Here is a 15,428-nt window from a genome sequence, read left to right on the forward strand (position 1 = left end):
AGCCCCGGCAGGAAAGACCGTGAGACTCCTATCTCCAATAAACCACCAGAAAATTGGAAGTGGCGCTGTAGCTCAAGTGGTAGAGCGCTCGCCTTGAGCTGAAGAGCTGAGGGACAGCGCTCAGGCCCAGAGTTCAAGCCCCATGACCGACAAAAAAAAAAAATAATAAAGCCAGGTGCTGATGGCTCAAGTCTGAAATCCTTCTACTTTGGAGGCTGGGATCTAAGGATTGTGGCAGAAAAGTCCACGAGACTTTTATCTCCAATTAACCAGCAAAGAATTGGAAGTAGAGGTGTGGGTTGAGTGGTAAAACGACCGCTTTGAGTGGAAAAAGCCAAACAAGAGTGAGAGGCCCAGTACTGGCATACACACACACACACACACACACACACACACACACACACACACACACACACACACACACACACACACACACACACACACACACACACACACACACACACACAGTTGAAAGTTGTTTCATTCATCTGCAAAGCAAATAACTAGGTAGTCATCCATCAATGAAGGAAACTCCATAGATCTGAATTGGATGTAATAGTGTTATTTAATTAAGTCCTTTTTGATCCTTGTTTATCTTCATATATTTTATTATAATTCCAACTGAAATATATTCTAATTCAATTGGGATGTATTTCTTTTTTCTTTTTTATCTTTTTGTCAGTTGTTGGGGCTTGAACTCTTTGCCTGGGACACTGTCCCTAAACTCTTCAGCTCAAGTCTAGTACTCTACCACTTTGAGCCACAGCATCACTTCTGGTTTTCTGGTGGTTAATTGAAGATAAGGGTCTCACAGACTTTCCTGCCTGGGTTGGCTTTGAACTGTGATCCTCAAATCTCAGCCTCCTGAGTAGCCAGGATTATAGGCATGAACCACCAGTGCCCAGCAGGATATATTTCTTTAAAAAGAAATATTTTCCTATTAATATTTATTCTCGAACAGGTACTTAGGATCAAGCTTATTGATGTTCCTAGGATCACTCTTTTTCTTTTTCTTTCTTTTTTTTTTTTTTGGTCAGTCTTACTATGTTGCCAAGGGTCATCTCAAACTCCTGCTGATTCTCTTGCCACAGTCTCCTATGTGCTGAGGCTTCGGGCATGCACTTTTTTCTATATTCTTTAGCTGTTTACTATATTAGTCTTCTAGGGCTGCCACAATAGAATACCACTGACCGGGTGGTATCTTAACAGAAGCTTACTCTGTGTGTGTGTGTGTGTGTGTGCGTGTGTGCACACGCACACGCGTCAGTCTTGAGACTTGAACTCAGGGCCTGAGTACTATCCTTTAGGTTTATTTGCTCAAAGCTAGTGTTCTACCACTTTGAGCCACAGCTGCACTTTTTTTTTTGAGTGGCAGAGGGCTTGGGAGGGAGCTGATAGTTAATTGGAGATGAGAGTCTCAAGGACTTTCCTTCCTGGGCTGGTATCAAACCATGGTGCTCAGATCTCAGGTTCCTGAGTAGCTAGGATTACAGGTATGAGCCCCTGGTACCTGGCTAGAAATTAGCCTTCCTACAGTTCTGGAAGCTGCAGACCTAAGAACTAGATGTTTTTGTGTCTCCTAAAGCCTCTCTTCTTGGTACATAGTTGGCCATCTTCTTTTTGGTCCTTATGTGATCACCCCTCAGTCTGTCTTGTCTGTGCCCAAATCTTAGAAAGGCATGGCTCGTAGTGATGTGGTTTTGATTGCCTCTTTAAAGTCTCTGTATCTAAACACAGCCACCTTCTGAGGGCCCAGGGTTTACAGTTCAACATGGGAATTTTGGGTGAAAACAGTCAGGGCCATGAGTTAAGTTTAAGTAATCTTTCTTTATCTGGTTATTTCCAGGGTTCCACTTCTCTGGCATTGGTTATGTGGGAAGCCTCATCAGAGTGCTTCGTGACCACGCTGGTGCCCACACTCAAAAGCAGCTGCAGTTACCTCAGGGCTATGCGCCATGTCCCCAGAATGGCCATCCCGCCCGAAGACTGGCTTAGCGGAGAACACCAAGACAGTCAGGGTTTCAACAGGATCAAAACACTGCCGGTAAGAAATCTAGGTAAACCTGGGCACCTGTGACTCATGCCTGTAATTCTTGCTACTCAGGAGGCTGAGATCTGAGCATCATGGTTTGAAGCCAGCTTGGGCAAGAAAGTCCCCAAGAGACTCTTTATCTCCAATTAACCACTTAAGAACGGGAAGTGGAGCTGTGGCTCAAAGTGGTAGAACACTAGCCTTGAGCCAAAGAGCTCAGGGACAGCTCCACAAGTGACCGGGAGATGGGGGGGGGGGGAGGATCAAAGTATATGGGTATGAGAGTTCCAATGATGTATTCCTTCTGCATGCATGGAATCCTGTTTCAGGATTTCTTTTCTGAGATTCTCAAATGCTTCGGTCCTTTTGCAATCTTGTCTTGAGGAGGCAATAATGATTACTTAACTCTAAAATATAAACACTTTCTAAAATAATGATATTTTCCTTGGTAACTTAACTTGGTTATACTATCTTGTGATTTTGGGTTTTTGTGATACAGATAGCTATTTGATCTCACACAGACTTAGCCTAAGTTAGTGTATCTAATTGGTCCCATTTCAATGTAATGAGTTTAACTTTTGCCTCATCAGAATCTGTGACCCATTTTTAAAAAAAATAGATGTTAACTAACTAGCTACTTATATTGTTTTCCTGTGACTAAAAGCAAATAACCAATAATATTGAAGTATTTAAGGACATCACTAAATCTCTTTTACAAAATACATAAACATTATCACATTGACTTTATGGTAGTTAATTTAGGTACCAAAAGTGGTTTGCACTTGTTTACAAGCTCCAAGTTATATAACCATGGGTTGAGGCTTAGTTTTTATTATTTTATTATCATTAAGTAGTTGTACAAAGAGGTCTCAGTGCAACACATCAGTTTATGAATACAATGTATCTTGATCGATGTCATCCCTTTCATCATTTTCCCCCAGCTGTCCCACCCTATGCATCCCCTCAAATCACCTGAATATTATTACTGCATTTACCACTCTTCCTCTGGGAATGGAGGTTTCTGAAACTGATTAAAATAAGGGGTAGTGTTGGAGAAGAGAAATTTACCTTAATACTTTAGGCTACAAAAGGACAAAATTGCATTTAATGCTTTTCAGGGGGAAAATATCTATATTTACATTAGTACATCTTCGTAAGTGATAATGTGTTGTATATTTTCTTTGTTTAATCACTTGCAGGTAAACTACAGGCCTCCATCTAATATGGGAATTGCTATTCCACTCACAGATAATTTTTATCATGCAGATCCTAGCAAACCCATACCTAGAAATCTATTCCATAAGTCAAAGGTAAATGACTTTTTTCCTATATATAGACTAGCATAGTATTAATTTTTTCATTATAATTGTTGTTCGTGTGTGTTTTCTTTTTTCAATTTTTTATTAATTTTATTATTTTTTTGATTATGTGGAACCGAAGAATTGAACTCAGGGCCTCATGCATGCTAGGCAAACATTCTACCACTAAGTCACAGTCCCAGCCCCATAGTATTAATTTTGTACTTAAGAAATCATTCAGTAGGGGCTGGGAAGGTGGCTCAGTGGTAGAGCGCTTGCCTTGCATGCCTGAGGCCCTGGCTTCAATTTCTCAGCACCACATAAGCAATAAGAAAAAAGCCGGAAGTGGCGCTATGGCTCAAGTGGTAGAGCGCTAGCCTTGAGCTGAAGAGCTGAGGGACAGCGCCCAGGCCCAGAGTTCAGGCCCCATGACCGGACCCCAAAAAAAAAAAAGAAAGAAAGAAAGAAGTCATTCAGTAGGCATTGGAAGCATGGCTCAGTTGGTAGAATGCTAGCCAATGAGCAAAAGTGACAGATACTGAATTCAAGTCCCATTCTAGGGCCTTCCCCCCGCCAAAAAAAAGAAATCATTCAGTAAAATTATAGATGGACCTAGCTGTGTGGACTAAATAAGAAGCTTCAGCAATTATTATTATTATTGTTACCATGGCTATCACTATGATTGTTGCCCCTTTTCCTTCTCTACTTCTTTAGCCCCTGTCGGTTAACAGCTATTCTTGCATATAGTTCTGGAGCCAAGAAATCTAAATGGACTCTACCCTTGACCTCTCCCTGTCTTGTATTTGAATCTCAAAGAGAACAGGCCAGTGAGAGCATCTTTGGTCAATGGATACTGGCAGGTCCATCCCAGATCTTCCAGCCCCCTGACAGGAATTCTATCTACTAGGAAACAAGACTGTTTGAACCAACATCAGGTTGTTGCCTAGAAAATAGCCCAATTTCAGCAGAACCTTGGCACTCTAGAAGTAGCCAGGCATCCTTCTGGAGGTAAAGTTGAACAAGAAAGAAAGAACAAAGGGAGGCCTTAGAGTTTAGAGGAAAAGTACATTGTGATGTAGCTTCTCACAGGTAGCTTCTCCAGTTCTCAACTGGAACTTCATGGATACCAGAAGAATGTACCTACTTGCCTGTATCCATATGCAAATGTATAAGCACTCATATCCATTCATACACACACCTCCCTGCTCAGAGACCTAAAATTGATACTTGGTTTGTTCAGGATTCTTCATTGTTTTCTCTTCTCATTCAGAGTGAAGACCAAAGTTTGTTTTTCTTTTGGGGGGGGTGTTTTTTGTTTTTGCTGGTTGTGGGGCTTGAACTCTAGGCCTGGGCATTGTCCCTGAGCTCTTCAGCTCAAGGCTAGTGCTCTTCCACTTGAGCCATAGTGCTTTTCCGGCCTTTCCTGGTTATGTGGTGCTGAGGACTCGAATCCAGGGCCTCATGCATGTGAGGCAAGCACTCTACTACTGAGCCACCTTCCCATTCCCATGAAGACAAAATTTTTACAGTGACTTCTAAGGCCCTCCTTGACTCTGATTTGGCTTTACCTGATCCCTAGCCTAACGCCTCTTCCCACTGCTCAACTATTCTCACCACATTGACCTCTTTGCTGTTTTACAAACTTGCTGGCCATGTGTGTTTCAACCTCAGGGCCTTGGCAGTTGCAGAACATCCCTCTCTAGAATGAGCTTTCACCAGACACCATGGCGTTCACTCTGTCACCTTCCCCAGGGTCTTGCTTAAATGCGAGGATCAAAATGAGGCCTTGCCCAACTACTCTAGAATCAGAACCCCATCTCCCTCAGCCCAATTCCTGACTGCCTCCCCTGCTTCATTGTTCTCCTTATCATTAATTATAATTTTATATATTTTACTAATTTATTTACTGCCTTTCTGACCCCTTAAGAAGGTACCTTCATGAGGCAAGTTTTTAAAAAAAATCTCTACTGTATTCATAGTACCCACAATACTGTCAGTGATAGGATGTGCCTAAAAAGTGTTGAATAAGGGCCACGCCTGGTGGCTTGCCTCTTAAATGTCAGTCACTTGAGAGGCAGAGTTTTGAAAAGATCATAGTTTGAGGTCAGTCCAAGTAGAAATTTAGTGAGGTATAACTTTACCAATAAGCTGAATGTATAATACCAGTTAGGTGGAGTCCTAAATAGGATCATGATTCTGGTTGGCCATAGCAAAAATGCCAAACCATAGCTGAAAAATAATTGAAGAAAATGAGATTAAAACTTGACTCAAGTAGTAGAGTTACTGTCTAGAAAATAGGAGGCTTTGAGTTCATGTTCCAGGACCACTAAGAAAACTTAAGTGATTGTGTCGCATGTACCCATAATCCTGCACTCAAGGGCCAAAGACAAAAGGATTAATCCATGCTGATACTTAAAGGATCATGATTCTAGTGCAGCACAGGCATAGAAGCTTATGACTCAGGGGCTGGGAAGTGGTAGAGCACTTGCCTTGAATGCCTGAGGCCCTGGGTTCGATTCTTCAGCACCACATAAACAAAAAGAAAAAAGCAGGAAGTGGCGCTGTGACTCAAGTGGTAGAGCGCTAGCCTTGAGCTGAAGAGCTGAGGGACAGTGCCCAGGTCTAGAGTTCAGGCCCCACGACAAAAAAAACAAAAACAAAAACAGAAACTTATGACTTAATCTCAACAGAAAAACAAAAACTGGGTTCTAGTAGTACATGCCTATCAGCTACAGCCAGAAGTATACAATCAAAAGATCTCAATCCATGCCCAACCTGGCAAAGACTGGTGCTTGTCTAGACCTTATCTCAAAAATTACCAAAACGGCCAGGTACCAGTAGCTAATGCCTATAATCCTAGCTGCTCAGGAGGCTGAGATTCGAGGATCACAGTTGGAAGCCAGCTGGGGCAGCAAAGTCCATGAGATTCTTATCTCCAATTAACCACCAAAAATACCAGAAGTGGAGCTATGACTCAAGTGGTAGAGTGCAAGCCTTGAGCAAAACTCTCAGAACAGTGCCGGGGCCTTGAATTCAGCTAGAGTGCCTGCATAGCAAGCACGAGGCCCTGAGTCCAAACACCACTAGTGCCAAAAAGAATATATATGATTAGACTGAGGTTTTGAGTGGAGCTCAGTGAATGACAAAGGCTTTTGGGTCCAAAATAACTGCACTGAAGTCAACTAGCAGTATATGAACAATACTTGGGCTCAAATTACCATGCAAGGAGGTTGTTTCAAATCAGAAATTTTGTATGCTTGTTTTAGTAGGCTCTGTGTGCATGTGTGCGTGTGCATGTGCGTGTGCATGTGTGTGTGTGTGTGTGTGTGTGTGTCTAGACCATACATCTGAGCTACACCCTAAACCTGTCCTATTTATTATTAATGAATACTTTCCTCTTTTAACTTTTTGGAAATTGTATTTATTCAGGGAACAAATGTTTATTGAATACTTACTCAGTTCAGAGAAATCCTGCAACACAGCAAACAAGTCAAGGTCTGTTGCCTCTGTTTGCAGGAAACAGGGAAATACAAACAGTGCGCTGGCGCCTCCAACCGGGAGGAGTGCAATTGCACAAATGACCAGAAGCTTTCAGACTCTGTCGCTTTCTCCGACTGCAAAGAAAAAGTAAGAAATTATTCATTACTTTCTGATAAATAAGACTTGGACATGCACCTAAACATGAAAATTCAGACATAATAAAAATGTCTATTAGGACATAGAACTGAATTTGACACACAGTTGGAAGATCCTGGACTTAAATATACCTAGAGGAATTAATTAACTTTATCTGTAAAATAAAAATACTGCCTTGTCCATCTCATGGGATACACACACACACACACACACACACACACACACACACACACACACACACACACACACACACACTATGTTACATGATAGAAACTTGTAACCTATTAAACTGGATGCATTAACTGATAATGTCAAGAGTGAGTCATTGAAGAAAGTTTTGAAAGTCTATTATGTATCAGATTCTTAAGACCAAAGAACATGAAGGCTCTGTTTTCAAGGAGCTCCATATAGTTGTAGTGACAGGTTCTATGCCAAATAACATTTCATTCTGTTAGTATTAAAGCACCCAAAGACTAATAAAATAATGTGTATACATTAACAACACCATATGTGCAGTTGATATAATATTCAGATAGATCCATTTTAAAGATATCATAAGACACTATAAAGAAAGACTGTATATTGTATATAGACAATATTTGTAACTATATGAAGATTATATATATATAATATATATATAATACAGGATTGGACATAAAATCAACAAATTGTAAATTGTAAGGGTTGTTATTATAGAAACCATGCTGTTAAATTAACATCTTTTTTTCCTTTTTCTTTTTTCCCTTTTTTCCTTCCTCCTTCTTCCTTTTATTTCTGTCTTACTACTTATCCCTGGCTGGCCTTAAACTTTTGATCCTCTTGCCTCACCTTTAGGTTGCTGTAAGAGCAGTATTTCTTGAGCATTTGTTTCCTGCTACACACTGCTCTAGGTCTTCTCTATGATTTATCTCATCTGAGTCACAGAGAAGCTGGACAGCTTGTTAAATATCACCTGTTAACAGGTGTTGGAGTTGTATTTGAACTTGACAGCCAAAGCCTGGAGGACTATAACAGGCAGCAGTGGGGGATGGGGCTGTAAGCAACATTTTTTAAAAATTTGAAAGATGTAAAACACCTGATTTTTTTTAAAAAGTCCAACAAGCCAGGTGCTGGTGGCTCAAATCTGTAATCCTAGCAACTCAGGAGGCTGAAATCTGAGGATCACAGTTCAAAGCCAGCCCGGGCAGGAAAAGTCCAATTCACCACCAGAAAACTGGAAGTGGCACTGTGGCTCAAGTGGTAGAGCGCTCGCCTTGAGCTGAAGAGCTGAGGGACAGCGCCCAGGCCCAGAGTTCAAGCCCCATAACAAACAAACAAACAAAAAGGGCCAACAGAAAGTTATAAATTTCAGTGTTTGTGTACTGCCTTTGAAGTCCTGAGCAATTTAGTTCAGGCCTGAAAGGTGTAAATCCTACTGGGAACTTCATTTAGAATAGCTCCTCTGAATACACACTGATTCTTCACCAGGAAACAAAATGAATTTTCGTATGGAAAATTTACATACATTTGTGGAATTTGTGTTTTAGGTTCCACGTTTTAAGTTTCCAGTTACACAATATCCAGTTACCTTGGAAATTTACAGCGAGGATGGACTTATCCCGGTGAAACCTACATACCTGGTCACAGTGACTGAAGTTAACACGAGGAAAAACTGGGAACTAAGTAGGCTTTGCTGTCTTCTTTCATCTTTTTATCCTCTAACTGATGCCACTGCTGGTTTGTGAACGCCCGTGGCTTATGAAGCCTGTGTGGCTAAGAGCTTGTCAGTCATTCTTTGGGAAAGGGTCAGAATGAGTGAGTGTGTGGTTGTACACTCCTTGTCACCTGAATTTGATGGCAGAAGAGCAGTCTGAAGAATTTGAAGCTGGGCACTGGCGGCTTATGCCTGTAATCCAGCTATTCAGGAGGCTGAGATCTAAGGATCTTGGTTCAAAGCCAGCCCAGGCAGGAAAGTCCATGACACTCTTATCTCCAGTTAACCACCAGAAAACTGGAAGTGGCACTGTGGCTCAAGTGGTAGAGCACTTACTTTGAGCTGAAGAGCTCAGGGACAGTGCCCAGGCCCAGAGTTCAAGTCCCACAACTAACAAAAAAAAAAAAAAAATTGAACTGCACTCATTAAAACAGAAGGTCACTTTGTAGATTAGTAATGATGATCAATTGAAGTCATGCTGCAGAATATGCTATAAGAACTATGGCTAGATCTGACTGGAAATAGAGAAGACTTCCTTTAAAAGTTTATGTTACAGGAACTGAAAAGATGCAAAATCGTTTCTATGTGTGTGCTAGTCCTAGAACTTAAATTCGTGGCCTAGGTGCTGTCCTTGAGCTTTGTTGCTCAAAGCTAGCACTCTACCACTTTAGCCACAGCACCACTTCATAAATATTTTGTTAAAATAAAATGGAAGCAGGATGCTGGTAGCACAATCCTATAACTCTAGCTACTCAGGAAGCTGAGATCTGGAGGATCTTCGTTTGAAGCCACCCCAGGCAGAAAAGTCCCTGAGGTTCCATCTCCAATTAACCACACAAAATCAGGCTGGAGGCATGGCTCAAGTGGTAGTGTACCAACCACGAGCAGAAAACTGGACAAGAGTAAAAGTTTTTTTAAAAACTCAGTTTATAGGGGCTGGGAAGTTGGCTCAGTGGTTAAGCGCTTGCCTTGCATGCCTGAGGCCCTGGGTTCGATTCCTCAGCACCAAATAAGCAAAAAGAAAAAAGCCGGAAGTGGCACTGTGGCTCAAGTGGTAGAGCGCTAGCCTTGAGCTGAAGAGCTGAGGGACAGCGCCCAGGCCCAGAGTTCAGGCCCCGCGACCGGACCCAAAAAAAAAAAAAAAACTCAGTTTATACCTCAAACATTTTGTTTGTTTTTGTGTAATACATTGAGATGAGAAGATGAGTAAGTAGAAGTCGGCGATAGAATCAATGACTAGATCAAAAGAAATGAAACTTTTGTTTTGGTCATGGGTCTTGAACTCAGGGCACTGGCGCTGTCCCTGAGCTTTTCACTCAGTAGAGCTAGCACTCTACTGTTTTAAACCAACAGAGCCACTTACAGTTTTCCAGTGGTTAATTGGAAGTAAGAACCTCATGGACTTTCCTGCCCTGGCTGGCTTCAAACCATGATACTCAGATCTCAGCCTCCTGAGTAGCTAGGATGCAGGTGTGAGCTACCAGTGCCTAGTTGGAAATAAAACGTTTAAGCAGCCATTAATATGCTACTAAATATCCAGATGTTCAATATTCAGAGTCTAATTTGTCCAGCATCTTGAAATTTTAAAAATCCAGTGATAATCCAGATATTTTCTGTACTTTCTTTTTTTTTTTTTTTTTTTTGGGGGGGGGGGGTCCGGTCGTGGGGCCTGAACTCTGGGCCTGGGCGCTGTCCTCAGCTCTTCAGCTCAAGGCTAGCGCTCTACCACTTTCTACCACTTGAGCCACAACGTCACTTCCGGCTTTTTTCTTTTTGCTTATGTGGTGCTGAGGAATCGAACGCAGGGCCTCATGCATGCAAGGCAAGCGCTCTACCACTGAGCCATCTTCCCAGCCCATTTTCTGTACTTTCTATAGTATCCTAGCGACTGCTCTTACCAGATTTGGAGGCTGGATTTTTAAATATTAAAACATTTTATGTGCCTGATTGTTAAACTATTGGTATCTTGAAATTATCCATGGAATATATCAATAGCCCCAACACTTGGGAAGCTGAAGCAGGAGGATTGTAAGTTCAAGACCAGGCTAAACTACTTAGCAAGATCAGTCTCAAAAAGAAAAGAAAATAGACATTAAATGGTAGAAGTATTTCCACCATGAAAATTGGCTAAGACTACAATCAGACTCTATCATTTCCTTTATATTTCACATACCTTTATACCATTAAACACCTACCCTGGCCCTAATCATTTCCTCTGAAAGGACTTAAGTGATTCTATCATAAAAATTCACTGCCTCCATATTAGGAAGCACTTACTCATCACTAAGAAGGCGCTGAGATGATCTTACAACCAGAAATCAAAGGATGTTTGGCCAGGACTGGTCATGAACAGAGGGCTGGAAGGAAGAGGTCAGTCTGAAGCAAGGTGCTCAGGAGCCTTGACCTTCTGGAAGGGACCATGATAGGAAAAATAAGATATGCGTCTACAAAGCCAGGCACTGGTGGCTCATACTTGTAATCCTAGCTACCCAGGAAGCTGAGATTTGAGGGTTATGGTTCAAAGCCAGCCTGGACAGGAAAGTATATGAGACTCTTATCTACAATTAACCACCAGAAAACTGGAAGTGGTACAGTTGCTCCAAGAGGTAAAGTGCTAGTCTTGAATGAAAGAGCTCAAGGGCAGCACTCAGGCCCTGAGTTCAAGCACTATGACTGACATTATAAATAAATATATATATATACATGCATAGATATATGGTCTAAAAAGTCAAGCAGAATAGTCATGTTAAACATACTATCATTGTACCTTAATATAATTGACAAATTTTTAGACAAAATAAGAAAAATAACCTAAGTGCTTAAAATATATATTTCATGTATTTTAGGACACACTATACCTGAAAATATTAAAAAAATGAAAAGATATTTGGAACCAGTTCTTGATGCTTCAGTATATAATCCTTTAGGTCTCAACCTAAGTATAAAGGTAAGTTGATGACATTTTTGTTTTTACTATTTTAAGTTTCTATAAAACATATATGTCTAAATTAAGATTGATTTTAAACTGTAGATATCCATGAATGACTGGAATAGCAACCTTTTGTGTGTGTGGCAGTACTGGGGCTTGAACTCAGGGCCTGGGTGCTATCCCTTAGCTTTTTTGCTCAAGCTGGTACTCTGTCAGTGGAACCACAGCTCCACTCACATCTTTTTTTTGCTGGTTAATTGCTGATAAGAGTCTCACAATCCTTTATGCACGGGCCAGCTTTCAACTGTGATCCTAAGGTCTGTCTTCTGAGTAGCTAGGATTATAGGTGTGAGCCACAGACACCAAGTGGGAGTAGCAACTTTAAAAAATATGGACAGTTTTTCTTCTTTTTTGATTTCCCTTGGTGTTATTATTTGTAAAGGGCTCAGAAACTTAATATTAAGCTACTATTTTCATGCTGACCTGTAAGTGAGATTATATAAAGGACTGCAGAAAGGCTGTTTCCAAAAGTTAGAGGAAGAAATGGGCTCAAGGGATATTCACAAGCCTGTGTCTTCTAGTACCAGCTGCCTATCTAACCATGTGATGCTCATACAATCCAGGTAATTGTGAAAAACGAATAAAAAATGATGGAGTATACCACAAATATGAGGTTTAGTGGCTGGGAAGGTGGCTCAGTGGTAGAGTGCTTGCCTTGCATGCATGAGGCCCTGGATTCGATTCTTCAGCACCACAAAAGCAGAAAAAGCCTGAAGTGGCGCTGTGGCTCATGTGGTAGAGCGCTAGCCTTGAGCTGAAGAGCTGAGGGACAGCGCCCAGGCCCAGAGGTCAGGCCCCACGACCAACAACAACAACAAAAAATGAGGTTGAGCCTCAAGTACTCATCAAGACCAAATTAGGTTTTGTGGGAGTTTTTTTTAATTCTATAAAAAGTATCAGTTAGTGAATTCCTGGGTAGCAATCCCTTTTTCATTTTGATATAAAATAGATATGTGCAAAAGTCTTAAAAATAGAATGGAATCTTTCTATGAAGCATCCATAGGAATGTGGGACAATGTCTGGTTTTACTTAAAGGTGCATATTGCTGCTGTGACATGGTGTGTTTTCTCCCCCAGGGTTCTGAGCTGTTTCACTTTAGAGTGTCTGTTGTTCCAGGGGTCACTTTTTGTAACTTATTGGAAGAATTTCAGGTACTATGAACGCACGAGCTATCCAAGAGAGGGTGAGGGCTGGGAAATGACATGACTAGTATCAATCCAACAGAGACGAAGGACAATGATGACTCTTGTGCTAGACAAGAGTTGGGGCCAGACGGGGAATGTGGAGAATGATGTTGTGATGGGTGAGACTGCTGAATGTCTGCATTACTCTGAGCAGAGCATTGCTGGGCATGGGGGTATCATTCACTGTCCACTGTTTCACATTAGACTCAGAAAGCTTAATGACTTTCTTTTGTTTTGTTGCAGATTTACGTTGATGACGCGCCATTGCCATTTCCAGGACATACGCTTATTGCCGTGGCAACGGCCGTAGTGATGGGGGCGTTGATTTTTACAGTATTTATGTTCCAGCTGCGTAACATCCACCCAGGGGCAGCAATTCGAAAATGGATTCAAGGAAACAAAGTGAACATATCAAATAGCAGTGTCTCATAGCATAAACTAAACAACATCCTACATCTCATTTCATCAGACAAATCCCAGAACAACATGCTTAAGTGTTAAGTTTACAAAACAAAACCAGATAAAAATACTACAGAATTACTATTATAATTCAAAGTATTATCTGCCAATAAGTTTACAATTCCATTCTCTTATTTTGAATACATAAGAAATTTATTTCAGCACTTATAGAAATTATCCTGAAGATTTCTTTGGAAAAATATAAAATACTAACCAACTCTGTGTAGAATGCATTTTTCTGGTTTTTTTTTTTTGTTTATTTTTGTTTTTTGTTTGCAACTTGTAACTGCCTGTAGCTTATTTTGTGGGCCCCAAAGCCTAGAACCTTGTTTCTGGGTAAGAAAGAGGAAGGTGAGGGCTGGAAAGGTGGCTCAGTGGTAGAGTGCTTGCTATGCATGCACGAGGCCCTGGGTTCGATTCCTCAGCACCACATAAGCAGAAAAAGCCAGGAGTGGCACTGTGCCTCCAGTGGTAGAGCACTAGCCTTGAGCTGAAGAGCTGAGGGACAGCGCCCAGGCCCAGAGTTCAGGCCCACGACTGACAAAAAAAAAAGAAAGAGGAAGGTGAATTTTGGTCAGCAGAGTCAAACACTGAAGGATACTCATCAGTGGATGTGCATCCAAAGCTTCATGGGAAATAAAGAAGCTCTTTGGGTTTCTGAAGGCAACTCCAAAACCAGACTACAGCATCCAAAAAGAGGGGAGTGTGACGCCATCAGGGGGTGTTGGTAGAACACTATGCATGGTAACAAACCTACATGCAACTATGTCGAATTCCAGAAGCTATATCTCGGTGTGTTCTCAGCACACCTGCTTCCAAGGAGCTGGAAGATGATGTGTATATTTAGAACAAAACAGAGAAAAGAGGGTAAAGAGGAGCCAAGGTTGTGGACTGATGGGAAAATAGAGAGTCCTTAAGAGATTGTCCAAGATCAGACACATTTTCTTATGTTACAGCTTTCTCTTACCAAGCAAATGAGCTTCTTGTGGATGGGAAGAGATCTAAGACCTCCAAGATTTGCAAGTACCTAGTAGCTAAACACGTTTAATGGGATCCCAAATATCCCATAGGGACCAAATGAAAATCTTTCCAAGGGGAGTTGTAAGTTGTCTTTCATAAAAGTCAATCATTTTGCCAGGTGCTGGTGGCTCATGCATGTAATCCTAGCTATTCAAGAGGCTGAGATCTGAGGACCACAGTTCAAAGCCAGCCCAGGCAGGAAAAATCCATAAGACTCTCCAATTAACTACCGGAAAGCCAGAAGTGGTGCTGTGGTTCAGATGGTAGAGGGCCTGCCTTGAGCCTTGAGCTGAAGAGCTCAGGGACAGTGCCCAGGCCCAGAAGTCAATCCCCACAATCGACAAAAAAAAAAAGCAATCATTTTGGAAGTAATTAACTGAATTGTTACCTTAACAACAAAGAATATAACTGGCAGAGGTTATGAAGAGAAGTGGGAAGTGGAGTTGAGAGTTTTCTCAAAACCAAGGTTAAACCAAAGCTGGCAGCAAAGCAAAACCAAAAGAGCATTCAAAACCCAGCATAAAGTGGCTCATGCCTCTAATCCTATCTCCTCAGGAAGCTGAGATCTGATCATGGTTCAAACCAGTCCAGACAGGAAAGTCTATGAAACTTTCATCTCCAATTAGCCATCAAAAATCCAGAAGTGGAGCTGGGGCTCAAGCAGTAGAACACTGGCCTTGAGCAAAAAAGATCTAAGATAGAGCCTAGGCTCTGAGTCCAAGCCCCAGGACTAGCACAAAAGAAAGAATGAGAGAGGAGGGAAGGAAGGAAGGAAGGAAGGAAGCAAGGAAGGATGGAAAAGGAGGGAGGGAGGGAGGAAGGAAGGGGAGCATTCAAAATAAAAATCAAAGTTGAGCCCTATCATCACAATAAAATATACAGAGATGAAAAGATGGAATTGTGTTGGGAGTGAAGACTCTCCATTCAGTGATGAAGAAGCTCAACAAGTCTCCACATCTGGGCAAAGGTGAGTGGGAAATGGACTCCTAGACCATTCTTCCCTAGCTCTCAGCACTCTCTATAATATACCCTCATAATAGACTATCAACATGCTCCCTATCGCAAATAGATGAAGGCATTATCAGGTCTTAGTTGTGGCACCCTATCATCCTCTTTG

General features: G+C 41.5%; 1 protein-coding gene across 1 annotated transcript in view; it reads left to right on the forward strand.

The window, feature by feature from the left end:
- The window catches only part of Catsperb (cation channel sperm associated auxiliary subunit beta), a 77,923-nt gene extending 64,464 nt beyond the window's left edge, over positions 1-13,459 (forward strand). Inside the window, 7 exon segments of the mRNA XM_042692711.1 lie at positions 1,847-2,044; positions 3,232-3,342; positions 6,847-6,957; positions 8,493-8,628; positions 11,506-11,606; positions 12,725-12,799; positions 13,076-13,459. Coding sequence (XP_042548645.1) covers positions 1,847-2,044; positions 3,232-3,342; positions 6,847-6,957; positions 8,493-8,628; positions 11,506-11,606; positions 12,725-12,799; positions 13,076-13,264 — 921 coding nt within the window. The 3' untranslated portion in view covers positions 13,265-13,459.
- The last annotated feature ends 1,969 nt before the right edge of the window (positions 13,460-15,428 follow it).

Source organism: Dipodomys spectabilis, unplaced genomic scaffold, assembly GCF_019054845.1.
Source record: "Dipodomys spectabilis isolate Male_0828 unplaced genomic scaffold, ASM1905484v1 ptg000157l, whole genome shotgun sequence".
Lineage (NCBI taxonomy): Eukaryota > Metazoa > Chordata > Mammalia > Rodentia > Heteromyidae > Dipodomys > Dipodomys spectabilis.